Source organism: Macrosteles quadrilineatus, unplaced genomic scaffold, assembly GCF_028750875.1.
Source record: "Macrosteles quadrilineatus isolate MER2022 unplaced genomic scaffold, UCM_ALF_1.0 Scaffold_9__3_contigs__length_116548681, whole genome shotgun sequence".
Taxonomy (NCBI): Eukaryota; Metazoa; Arthropoda; class Insecta; order Hemiptera; family Cicadellidae; genus Macrosteles; species Macrosteles quadrilineatus.
This window is the reverse complement of record NW_026542602.1, coordinates 10,672,258-10,684,249: the sequence shown is the minus strand read 5'-3', so window position 1 is coordinate 10,684,249 and position 11,992 is coordinate 10,672,258. Positions and strand designations below refer to the sequence as shown.

Sequence of the window (11,992 nt, the reverse complement as noted above, 5' to 3'; positions counted from 1 at the left end):
AAATGGCCCACGACATATCCAAACCTGCCTTAATTTCCACGCTATCACTCCTAGAATCAAAACTAAAGGCCACACCGCGCCTCAAGGGCAGAAACAATTAAAGTGAGGTAATGCCCGTAACAGAAACTGTACCGAACCCAAGGCCTGGCAACTTTCGCTCAGCACGGTTACAGGCTCCTGGGTCAGTACCACCGGAGATGGCGGAGAACGGCGGTCAGTTTGACTCCAACTGTATGACGCTGACGCGCTACGTGCTGGCGGAGCAGCAAAAGACACCGTCAGCGTGTGGAGACTTGACTCAGCTGTTGGTTAGCATCCAGACAGCTGTGAAGGCAGTCAGCAGCGCCGTCGGCAAGGCGGGAATCGCTAAACTGTGAGTCAGACTTGGAGAAATATAGGCCAAGGACATTAGTGTACCCAAGTACTATACATTTGGGATACTACTTTAGGAAAGATAAACAATTTTACCAAGATATTCCGTTCTAACGTTGTCTTCCATGTTATATGTTGTGGTGAATCAACAGATAAATGGAGATTGCTGGCAATTGTATATCTTCTTTTAATTTGTTTAACTTGTCTATTTCATCATGTATACCTCAAAAGTGTATGTTGAAAATATTTTGTGGGTTCATCAAAGCATAAAACCTAAGTAACGAACTTTATATAATAATACTTTTATATTAGGGCCAAAGACGAACTTAAATATCAAGTTTAATTTAATTCCAGTTTAATTTTATACACGCGTGTAACCCTTTCATTTAATCTTATTCTAAATTTTTTCACACCAATGCGTTCATATTATTCTATGATTCACTTCAGCTTAAAATAACATGACATTAGGTAGCTTATCTTACATCATTTTGAAATCGTAGTTCTTGTTCTTTTTTGGGTTCTTAATAGTCTAGAGTGGTCTTTCCACTCAAATTTTACCAAACCAGAAAATTAATGAATTGCTTAAGATTACACAATAACAATCCATTGTTATGTTGTCAACTCACCCCCTGTACTACCATATCCACTATCAGCCGCAATATTGATCAATAGCGATAATCGACAGCAAAATAACAGATTAGGGATACAGAATCTATCTCGCTCGTAATTCAGATTTGAAGGCGAGCACTATGATCGCTCGGCCAAGCTAATCGGTGTTGACGATTTTTTTCGCGATCGCGGAGGATGATAACAGTGTCCCCGTGATGGTGGGATAAGTTGGTGATTTTGTCGCGATCGCGAGTGACTTTATTTGCCAAGGGGCCACCCCGGGCGCCTCCTAGCTGGATCCACCACTGACCATTACAAGACGATCAAAGCCTCAGCAAAAATTACATTTTCTGACACAGTCAAGACGTTTGCTGCTAAAAAATTTTGAATAATAAAATTTAATAATTTACTTTTCAAACTTATCAAGGGACTTTATGTATAGAGAGTTGTATAATCACTGCAATTTAATAAACACATATTGCAGAATTTTTTATTTGTTCTCTTAAAAATTGTTATATAAAAATATTATAAAACGTTTAGGCTATTTTATTAAGTTTCTATGCCTCATGTTAAGACTACCAGTGTAAAATGTAATTAGCATTTAGAACAAATCCACAATTGCGTGGTAAAAGGGCGGCGAATTTATGACTCCCCCCCCCCTGGAAACATGTATAGCTGCGACCCTGTATTAGTATAAAAAGGGTGGAGGGTGGAGGCCAAAACTATTTTGCTTGAATTATGCGTTATCACTATTTAGAATTGTACCGTTCTATTAGAAAAAAGTTTATATACCATCCCAGAGGGTTTAAACTTAAAATGTACGCAGTGCAGGTCTCTGAAAAGACAATGATATTACTGTATTTTTAGTTCCCTTCACTATGGAACGATAAATTCAAAATATTTTAATCACCTAATTATTTATACAAAAATTTTGCCTCCATAATTAGGTAAAATTAATAATGAAGCATGGTGATCGAGTGTCAATGATAAACTGATACCCTGATAATTCAGTTATATTTTATAGACACCTCTGTGAAAACCATCTAGTTATTAAAATTTAATTGATAACAACAATTTAGTCCCGTTTCAACGCTTAGAAAAGCTTCTGGTCTACAATATTCCAAACTCCATTACCGTACGCTATCGGCACCAACGATATACAGTAAACAACTCATGGATCGCTGGCTCAGTGTTGGCCGCGCGGTCGAGCTTCCCCCACCACCTACTGGCAGAAGCCGACGCAGCCCATACATTCACCATTATAAAACACACTTTTTATTTGCTGCACTGTTGAAATTTATAGGGATAAAATATTGCTAACGCTTGTCAAACTCTTTTTACTAGTTAAACCTTTTATGTCTGTTTTGTTTCTTGCAGAAAATAACCCATTTGAATTCTTTAAAACTACAAATTCACTAAACCCGTTTTGTAGAGTTTTTTAGACAACTGATATTGCTAGTTCCAAATTGTACATGGTAAAATAATAAGTGATTACAAAGGAGAAATATAAAGTACAATATTTGTGTTTGAAATTCTATTTTATTAATCGAAAAACTAGTACATAAACATTTAGAATAATTTTGCTAAGTTTTTGCCGCAGTGGTAACGTAAATGTTTGACGTAAACGCGATATTTTTTTCTTTCAATGTTTAATGACAATGTATCTTACAAAATAGGTCATAAAAAAGTATGCCTATCACGTTAATGTCAAGCATAGATTTGCGGTAAAAACTGGACAAATGTAGTAGGGTTTTTAAGAGTTCAAATGTGTTATTTTTTGCACGAAAAGAAGAAGACATAAAGTTTAGAATAGTAAAAGTTTTTGGCATGTATTAGCAATATTTTATATCTATATATTTAAACAGAGCAGCAACTTAAAAAGGCGCGTTTTACAATGGTGAGTGTATGGGCTGCGTCGGCTACTGCCAGTAGATGGTGGGGGGAGCTAGACCGAAAACAGCGCCCGCAGTGCTACTGAGAGCGCAATCCAATCGGCACACAGCTATAGAACGTAATATCCCCGTGGCCGGTAAAATTCCCGACAACGACCACACTGCTGCAGATAACGATTGACAGGCGGCTAGATTCTCGTTATCACTTCAGTCGTCTGCGTCTCGTCACGTCCACATCAGTATCCAGTGTCAGTAGTGAGTGAGCGCGCACAGTGGACAGTATGGCCGGAGACAACGCGGGCTTCGACTCCAACTGTATGACTCTGACACGGTTCGTGCTGGCGGAACAGCGGAAGGTTCCTCAAGCTACGGGAGACCTGACTCAGCTGTTGGTCAGCATCCAAACAGCTGTGAAGGCAGTCAGCAGTGCCGTCAGGAAGGCTGGTATCGCTAAACTGTGAGTCTAGGGGAAAATCAAATAGGCAAATAGAGGTTACCGTATGTTTGTGGATTTTCAACAAAAGGAAAAGACTGCTGGATATTAAACTTGAAAGTACTCCTTCGGCGCATAGTACTGTAGTTGCAGAAAAACAGATTAATTTATATGCTTGAAAACAAACGTGTTTATGTTTAACTTAATCAGCAGGATATTTTTGAAACGTACATATTATCCTAACTGACGTAAAATATGTGCAAGGGCAATAGACCATACAAGTACACCCCCGGTATATCTTATCTCTTATTCACTGCAATATAGCAAAATAACCTGAAAACTTATCTATACCACGATACCTAATCATAATGCATTAATTGATTAGCCCTTTCACTCAAACCTCCCTTAATAAAATGCAAAAATGCTTCGAGTTTAAAGAGCGTTCAACATCGAACTGTTTTTCACCTGACCATTACGGTATGTTAAGTTTTGATGTTGTTGTGGCAAATCGCTCTTTTGTTTTGTATGATATGTTTTGACCTACATGATTTGAGAGACTTTGCAACGTTCAGTTTGTATTTTAGGGGGCTAGGTCAATAATGTGTGAAATGATACATTTTTAAACCTTAATTTTTTATTTAAATGTCCACACATGAGCCAACATTAAATTTAGCGTTTTGTTTTGCAATAAAACTCCTATAATGAGCTGTGAATCTTTACAAATTCTATATTATTGCTTTATTTTAACATGTGAAATAATAATCATAATAATGGGTTGCTATTATTTGAAAACATATTTTATATTATCTAATAAACCCTTCTAAATATTCGATATGTATGTTTCTTTTGTGCTATTTGTCGCAAAATAATCCTCTGCCCAACCTCATTGGGTTCCTGAAAAGGAAAGTAGAAAAGGCCTTGTTTTTGTACAATGACCTTGCTAATGGCGTTTACTTTAGATAATGGCTTCATCTCATCATTACCTTTCCAGAAAGAAGGTGGTTGTACAACTTTTTAGCATCATCTTTACCTTATATTCTATAATTTTGCATATAGTTATGTTTTTCAAACCAAGTGAAATTTAACAATCCAAATGAGGAAAATACTTCTCAGGGTTTGGTCGACAAGTTCATTGATAACTTTAGAAAGTTGTGAACTCAGAATTGTTAACTACAATGGTTCATGCACCAGACTAGATAAGATTAGAGTACTTTGACCCTGTACCTTTGGATCAAGGGATAACTTTTAACAAACAAAACATCAATGATTCATAAACCATATACAGTACATAATATGATTTGCTTTGCTCCTCCTTTCAACTAATTTTTAAAAATAATCGCAAATGAAGTATAAAATAGTATAATTATACCATTACTAGGGCGTAAAGTGACTCTTTTCGACCTGAGCTTGTTGTCAGAAAATGAGCAAGAGTTGAAAAGACACTTTCTGTCTGTGTGATGAACTATTTTTTTGTCATATTGCACATTATATGAAAAAACTATGTTGCAAAACTAAAATAGTTTTTATTGGTTAAGTTCAACTAGTGTACATGTTGCTCGAAATCGAGCAATTGCAAAGAAGTAAAGTAGTTATTTAAAAAACAAATAACATATTAAAAAACTAATAAAAGTTATAATTTCCGATGAGTTTAAAAGACTCAACAACTCATAGATTATGTACCTAACAATTCCATATAATAAACATTTCTTGTAAATATTTTATAAGCTGATCTGGTTTTTAGGGTATTCTACAAATGTTTCCCACTTATAGCCGCATTAGGTTGTCCATGTAGATTTTTGTCAATGATAATGTAGTCAGCATGGTAACATTGTCGCCAGTACGTTTACAAATTTCAGTAATTTTTTATAGCGATAACATTATGTTTACATTACTTAAGAATTGACTGATTTTCTGCATAACCTCTCTGTCACAATTATATTTGCTTCAATTGGCATTAATTTGGCTAGTTACTGTTATAACGTAAGTTATATTTACCTGGAAAAATGCAGAATTGAAAGGCATAATGTTCAGATGATTTTTTGTTTCCCTTGAATGTGAATAATAATGTGAATAGTGTGAATCCTCCAATGAAAGTTTTATTAAGGTTTGTTGGATGTAGTCATATTATTTTAAAATCACTTGACTTGTATGAAAACATATTTAATGTCCTTGCCATACCCAGTTTAATTCGGCCTTAGAGGGGTTTCCTTTGCCAATCATCATAAAGTTAAGTCCGTGTTTCCAACAAAATAGTAGCACTTCGGCTAACACATCCTTATTCATTGTTTGTGGGAATCTTCATATTGTATGTGTTCTTCTTTATATAGGATGATAACGATTGTATTTTTTATCTCTATTTCTTCTACTTTTTTGGTGGCGTTCTATTACTTTCCTATGTTTCCATGGTTAACAAATCAGTTCTTTCAATGATTGCTCAAGAATTACAGTACCCTGTCAATTCATTTTTCTTATTTGGTAAAACATATAAAATTGACCAGGCTTTCTCGATTTTTTACATTGTAATATGTACGAATGTAAATTTAAATAGTAAATATTTAATTTCTTCAAAATCAGTAAATGTACCCAATGCGTTTTGTTGAATTGAAAAATAAATAACAGCAATTAAATTATACTGTACAGCTGATCAAAATGTAAACAATTATGTTCTCCATAAGGATAACATGGGAACTTTCAAAGCCACTGGGGCAGAGCCCAAGGGACGCTTTCAAAAATGTAAGGCCAGTTTGCAAATCTATGCGACACACTCTTTCCAATGAGACGTCAATGGATAAAATCGGTTAAGAAATGGCGGAGGAGTTCAACCGACAAAGTTTCATGTAGCGTATTAATTATATAGATAAATAGTCAAAAATAAAAGGGGAAATAGACAAAGCAGAATACAGTAATAGAACCAGATAATCACACCTGATTTTAGTAAAGTAATAAATAAAAAGAATAACATAAGTACAGCTGAGGTATTTTTAACAATAGGTACAGTATATGGAAAGTTCCCTTTTAGAAAAGGAATTACGACCTTGAAGGGCAATTTAAAATAATGGATGGTTTTGCACAAAGTTTCTTGTTATTACGAACATTTTAAGTGTGGATTATGGGGGTGTGACTTGTAGTTTTCTCAAAAGTTCATGCGTACTTTGGGATTTATATAATATGGATATGACAAAAAAATCTAAACTATGGACTGACTATGGAAAACTGTGATTACAAAGTTTTCAAAATCAATATTGTGTGGGAAGCCAGTGGTTATGGGGCTTACGGCTTACCTTGCTGTTTGCTGTTGTGACAAAGTGACATAAAATTCAACATAATAGAATAGACTGATCTAGACCAATTCTCAAGTTTTTATTAAATATTTTATTACTATATTCTGTAGAAAACTCATACAGTTTTTTTGTAAGCTAAGATTCCAAGAAAGTGATGTTTGACTGAGTGATAAGTTAGTTTCTCCATTGCTCATCTTCAAATATGTTTTCTGTATCTTATTGTGATACTTTACTTCCAATAAATAACAAATAAGATTAAACAGTATAGAGAGAGGAAAACAACTCACTTGCATATCAAAAAGGGATAAGAAGAAAGTAAGAAAAGAATACTCTTGGTAATTTAGACAACTACTTATAATATATGTAATATATGTACTTTACTTTTAACTCCATAATCCACTTTTTGCCCAATCAATCAATTGATCGATCAACAATAAATTGATTTTATGACTATAATTTTATTCTGAAAAAATAATGGGTTGCTATTTTTTGAAAATGTTTTTACCTTCTTATAAACCCTGATAAAATATTTATATGGCTGGTGGTGTCTGTGCCCTTTATAACTAGAAATTCTCTGTCCATCCTTGTAGGGTTCTTGAAAAAAAAAAGTAGAAAAGGTCTAGTTTGTGTACAAAACTAACAGAAACTCCTTTTACACAAGAGGTTAAGTTACCTTGATTCTATTCAAGTAGTCCTTTAAGTCGTCATTAGTACCACTAGCACAAGGTGGTGATCGCATTCGCATAGGGAATTGGGTGACAAATGTGAATGAAAGATAAGCTTTTTGATTTCTGATTAGAATCTCTTGGATCTGATTGGGGAAATGGGTTGCAGGTTTGGAATCGCAGGCTCCACCAATGTTCAGGGAGAGGAGGTTAAAAAGCTGGATGTTCTCTCCAACGAGATGTTCATCAACATGTTGTCCTCATCCTTCACAACCTGCGTCCTGGTCAGCGAAGAGAACGAACAAGCCATCATCGTAAGTTTTACAATAACTGAATCAGAATAACATGCAGCACATGCACCTTGAAACCAGAACTAGCCTATAATCAAAAATTATACCAACTGTTTTGTAGGTTTGAATAATCAAACATTCTGTATTAGTCATGATTTGAAATAGTGCCTCACTGTTTTTCCAATGCAGTACAGAAAATTATTTTACTTTTGGATAGGTAAAAATATATTAAAAACCCCAATCGCAGCACACCTGTGCACTCAACAATGTTTAAATTCTCCACTATTAAATTAATATGAAAACATAAAAAGTAAAAACCTTTGTCAATAAAGTATTATAAAAATGAAAGGGATGGCAATGCCTTAATGGTTTTATCTTTTGTTCTATACCCACACAATCTAACATACATTATTAAGTGAATAATAATCGTGTGTGCCATCTCAGGTATTAAACTTTTGCTTTTGGTATACATTTTTTCATATTATTTATCGTAAAGGACAAATTACCATTTAAAATAATAGTTGTTAGCACAGCAAGGTGCGCCAGGTAACTGCTAGTTTTAAAATAAATTAAAATAATCACTATTATTGCAGGTTGAAGCAGAGAAACAGGGCAAGTACATAGTGTGTTTCGATCCTCTCGATGGGTCTTCCAACATAGACTGCCTGGTCTCAATTGGTTCCATTTTCAGCATTTACAGGTCTGTTAAGTAAATTCAAATTAATCATAATATCATAAATTAAATAATATTTTGGGAATAAAACAGGCCTGAATCATTATTTGTACAAGTTTTGTGCAGAGCTTGATAAAACTGGTAAACAACAAAGCTTTCAGAAAATTAATGAGCTCAAAGAAAATATAAGGTATCTGTAAGGAAGGGTTAAAAAAAGAGAGTTAAAAAGGAGTTAAAGAGAAAGTTGAGTTAAAAACAATCTATTTTAAACCCAATCCAGCATGATTACTTTAAAAATGCACATTGACAAACTTGATAAGAGAGGACACCTATATGTAGGCCTACTACAAAAGAAGTACGTTCAATGAAATAATTACATTTTTACTTGTAACTGAATCATTTTGGAAGTAGTTTTAAAAGTTTGCCGACCTTTTGACCTCCAACGGGGGATATGAGGATATGGCGATGGCGATATGGTCTAGTGGAGTACTTTGGTAGCCAAAAGGTCCTGAGTTCAAATTATGCCAATCACCAATATCCAAGTGATAATGCAACCCACTAGCCCCAAGACAACCACCACCACAACACCAGCACAACACCACTTACAACAAACTATCTAATGGAAGTATTAACTTTACACAATGGTATAATCTTTGATGGTTGAAAGCAATACAACACCTACAGAGATGTGCTGCACGTCTTACTTGGACATTCATTATTAGTGCTGTTAGTGCCATAGACTGTTGGGACCGACCAATGGGTGGACAGCCAAAGGTTTAGTGGTAAATTTAGTGGTACTTAGTTGTATAATGGAAAAGACCTTAATATTTTTTCAACTACTAATTACGCTACCGTTATGCATGGTTTGTGTGGCAGGAGGCCAGATGGCACGAGCCCAGTAAGTGAGAAGGACGCTCTACAGTCCGGACGTCAGCTGGTTGCCGCTGGTTATGCACTCTACGGCTCGGCCACCATGATGGTGCTGGCTCTCGGCCGAGGTTCTGGCGTCAACGGCTTCATGTTGGACCCGGTCGGTAATTTGTTTTATTTATTTCAATCAGATTTTAAATACAACATTACTGGTTTTTTCATATTTATTATCAGGGGGGACAGCGACGCACCTGCGTAACTGGGATTTGGGGGCGGGGATTTGTTTACATATTGTCATTGATAGTTTATAGGTTTGTTAATAAGAAGCCCTAAAACTTTGTTTGTTTAATTCATTTTTGCAACACCATTTTGCTATTCATAACTAATCAACATTTGTTCGTCGCAACAACTTGATATCTTCGTGATCGCAAGAGAGAGATGCTCATAATTTTGCCTCAATTGCGGAAGTCAATGATGACTTTGCGACCGCAATGTATTGTCAATAAATTGCTACAATCGCAGGAGACGTGGTGATCTCTTTTGCAATGACGGGGAACGTTAAAGTATTGCCATGATCACAGGAGCTGATAGTGATGTCTTCAGGACAGTGGTGGAATGACAATTTGTTGCCACAACCACAGGAGGCAATGGTGAATTAACGATGATTGATTAATGGGTCCAGTTTTACTTTTCTAAGAACCCAAAAGCATACTCCTGACGTAGCTGTGTTTGAATTGTTTTCCAATTTTAAGGTAAAAGGTAAAAAAAAAAAAAAACATTAGCTATTACTTTGCAAATTAAAGGTAAGTTAGTAGGCAATACAAGTTGTTTTGTTGGTGTTAATGAATGTCTTCAGGTTTTTGTTGTGAAAAATGTTTTAACTTTAAGATAGAGGTGTATAAAGATTTAGTGCCGATTTGAAATGCTTTAATAATTTTGGTGTTCTTTCCAGGCCATTGGTGAATTTATTTTAACCGACCCAAACATCCGTTTACCATCAAAAGGTAAAATCTACAGCATTAATGAAGGCTACACACATCTCTGGGATCCTGCCATCAGGGAATATGTGGACAGAAAAAAAGATCCAAAGGTAATATTCTAGCTGAAATCATCAGTATTCATAGTTCATGATAGAGACCAAAATAGATTGTTATTGTTAGTAAAATGATTTCAAAGTACCGGCGGTGCTGTATCAAGGCCCCACTAGCTGTATGCATTCATTAGATGGATCAAATAGATGTATCAATTGCTAAATAAACACTACTTTTTCTGAAAAAATGTCACTGAAATGTATTCAGTGTTTTAAATTGTCACCGTTCAAAAGGCAATACACTTTTAAGAAGGTATTTTCAACAAACTTAAGTCTAAGTCTATCTTTATTCAGCAAAAGGAGATCCAAACAAATTTTCTTAAACTGAAATGTGTGGCTGCTCTCTGATTTAAGGTTTTTTTTACATCTAAAAAGTGTTTAAACATCTTCTTGATTATTAGTTGCTAGAATGTTAGTTGGAAAGGCGTGATCCATATTGGTCTACGTGATCATGGTTTTACTTTTTACTATCCATGAAAATTTATAGTAAAATGTAAAATGTAGCGGCATTCATTTAAAGATTGCGTCAAAATCCGTTACGTTTCCCCAACTGTCCAATTTTTTGTTTAAAAGTAGGAAAAAGTGTTATGTTGTTAATGAATTTACACATTGCTTGGTTTTTGTTTTCATAAAAACCAATTTTCATTTACAATTTGTGATAATTATATGGGAATGGGAGAGGAGGAGACACACTGTGTTCTGTGTGTTTGTATCTTTAGTCAACTGCTATTTGAGAAAGCAGTCTAAACCCATATGATTTTTGTGTTTATTTTTCTAGTTTGGCAAACCTTACGGAGCACGTTATGTGGGTTCCATGGTGGCTGATGTACACAGGACGCTTAAGTACGGAGGAATTTTCATGTACCCTGCTACTAAGGACTCGCCCAAGGGGAAGGTAAAGTACAGTACGTTATATTAATCAAAATTACATTTCCCTTCTTAAAATTGTATATTACTGTGATAACCTGTCGTGGCTATAAACTGTTCAAATGTTCAGTACAACAATATAATCATATACAGTTAGGTTCAGAATTAGATTGTTTAATGGCAACCTCCCAATAATTTACTTTATTCATTTAGCCAGTAGACAATTAATCTATTAACGTTGATGATTGTTTGTGTCTGTCTGCGTAGTTGAGGCTGCTGTACGAGGGAGTTCCGATGGCGTACCTAGTAGAGGAGGCTGGAGGACTAGCCTCTGATGGAAGTCGTGCAGTGTTGGATGTTATACCAACCTCCATCCACCAGAGATGTCCCATCTTCCTTGGATCAAGCCAAGATGTCAAAGAAGTCTTGGACCTCATACAAAAACATGCCAAATAAAAGACTGATTTTATGACCTTTTTCCACAAATAAATGTAAACTCAAGCGGGTTTTTACTATGTGGGTTGTGCTATTGTTACTAGATATGTAATCTTATTGAAATTTATTAAGAATTTTTTTTACATTTCATCAGAAAATTGTGGTTTTTTCTCCAATATCATAAAAATCAATATACTCTGTGTTGTAAAGTGCCAATTCTGGTTAAAGTTATTTAACATTTTGCCTTTGTTTTCCCTTAATGATGTCTTTTCCAAGTTGTATTTTTATTAGTCGTAAGTTTGAGACCCTAAAATTTCTCTAACAACCACAGTTTGCCATTAAATGGTACTACACTCTTTACTAGCTTGAAAATCTTGAATATTTACATCTTGGCCTATTTAAAAACTGACACCCCTAAAAATACAGTACTTTTTGCTTTGATTGGTTTGATTCCACAACGTCATCAGTAACAAATAAATTTATAAAGTAATAAAGTGTGGTGTTAACAATTAAAG

General features: G+C 35.0%; 1 protein-coding gene across 2 annotated transcripts; it reads left to right on the top strand.

Moving 5' to 3' along the window:
• Positions 1–207: 207 nt before the first annotated feature.
• LOC129002580 (fructose-1,6-bisphosphatase 1-like) lies at positions 208–11,693 on the top strand. Of its 2 annotated transcripts, none has more exons than XM_054430501.1 (7): positions 208–373; positions 7,422–7,566; positions 8,136–8,242; positions 9,092–9,245; positions 10,038–10,175; positions 10,954–11,070; positions 11,310–11,693. In XM_054430501.1, the coding sequence occupies exons 1-7, from the start codon at positions 234–236 to the stop codon at positions 11,496–11,498; spliced, it is 990 nt and encodes a 329-aa protein (XP_054286476.1). In that variant the 5' UTR covers positions 208–233; the 3' UTR covers positions 11,499–11,693. The 2 variants fall into 2 exon arrangements, with proteins under 2 accessions (XP_054286476.1, XP_054286475.1); XM_054430500.1 differs by lacking the exon at positions 208–373 and adding an exon at positions 3,085–3,330.
• Positions 11,694–11,992: the final 299 nt, after the last annotated feature.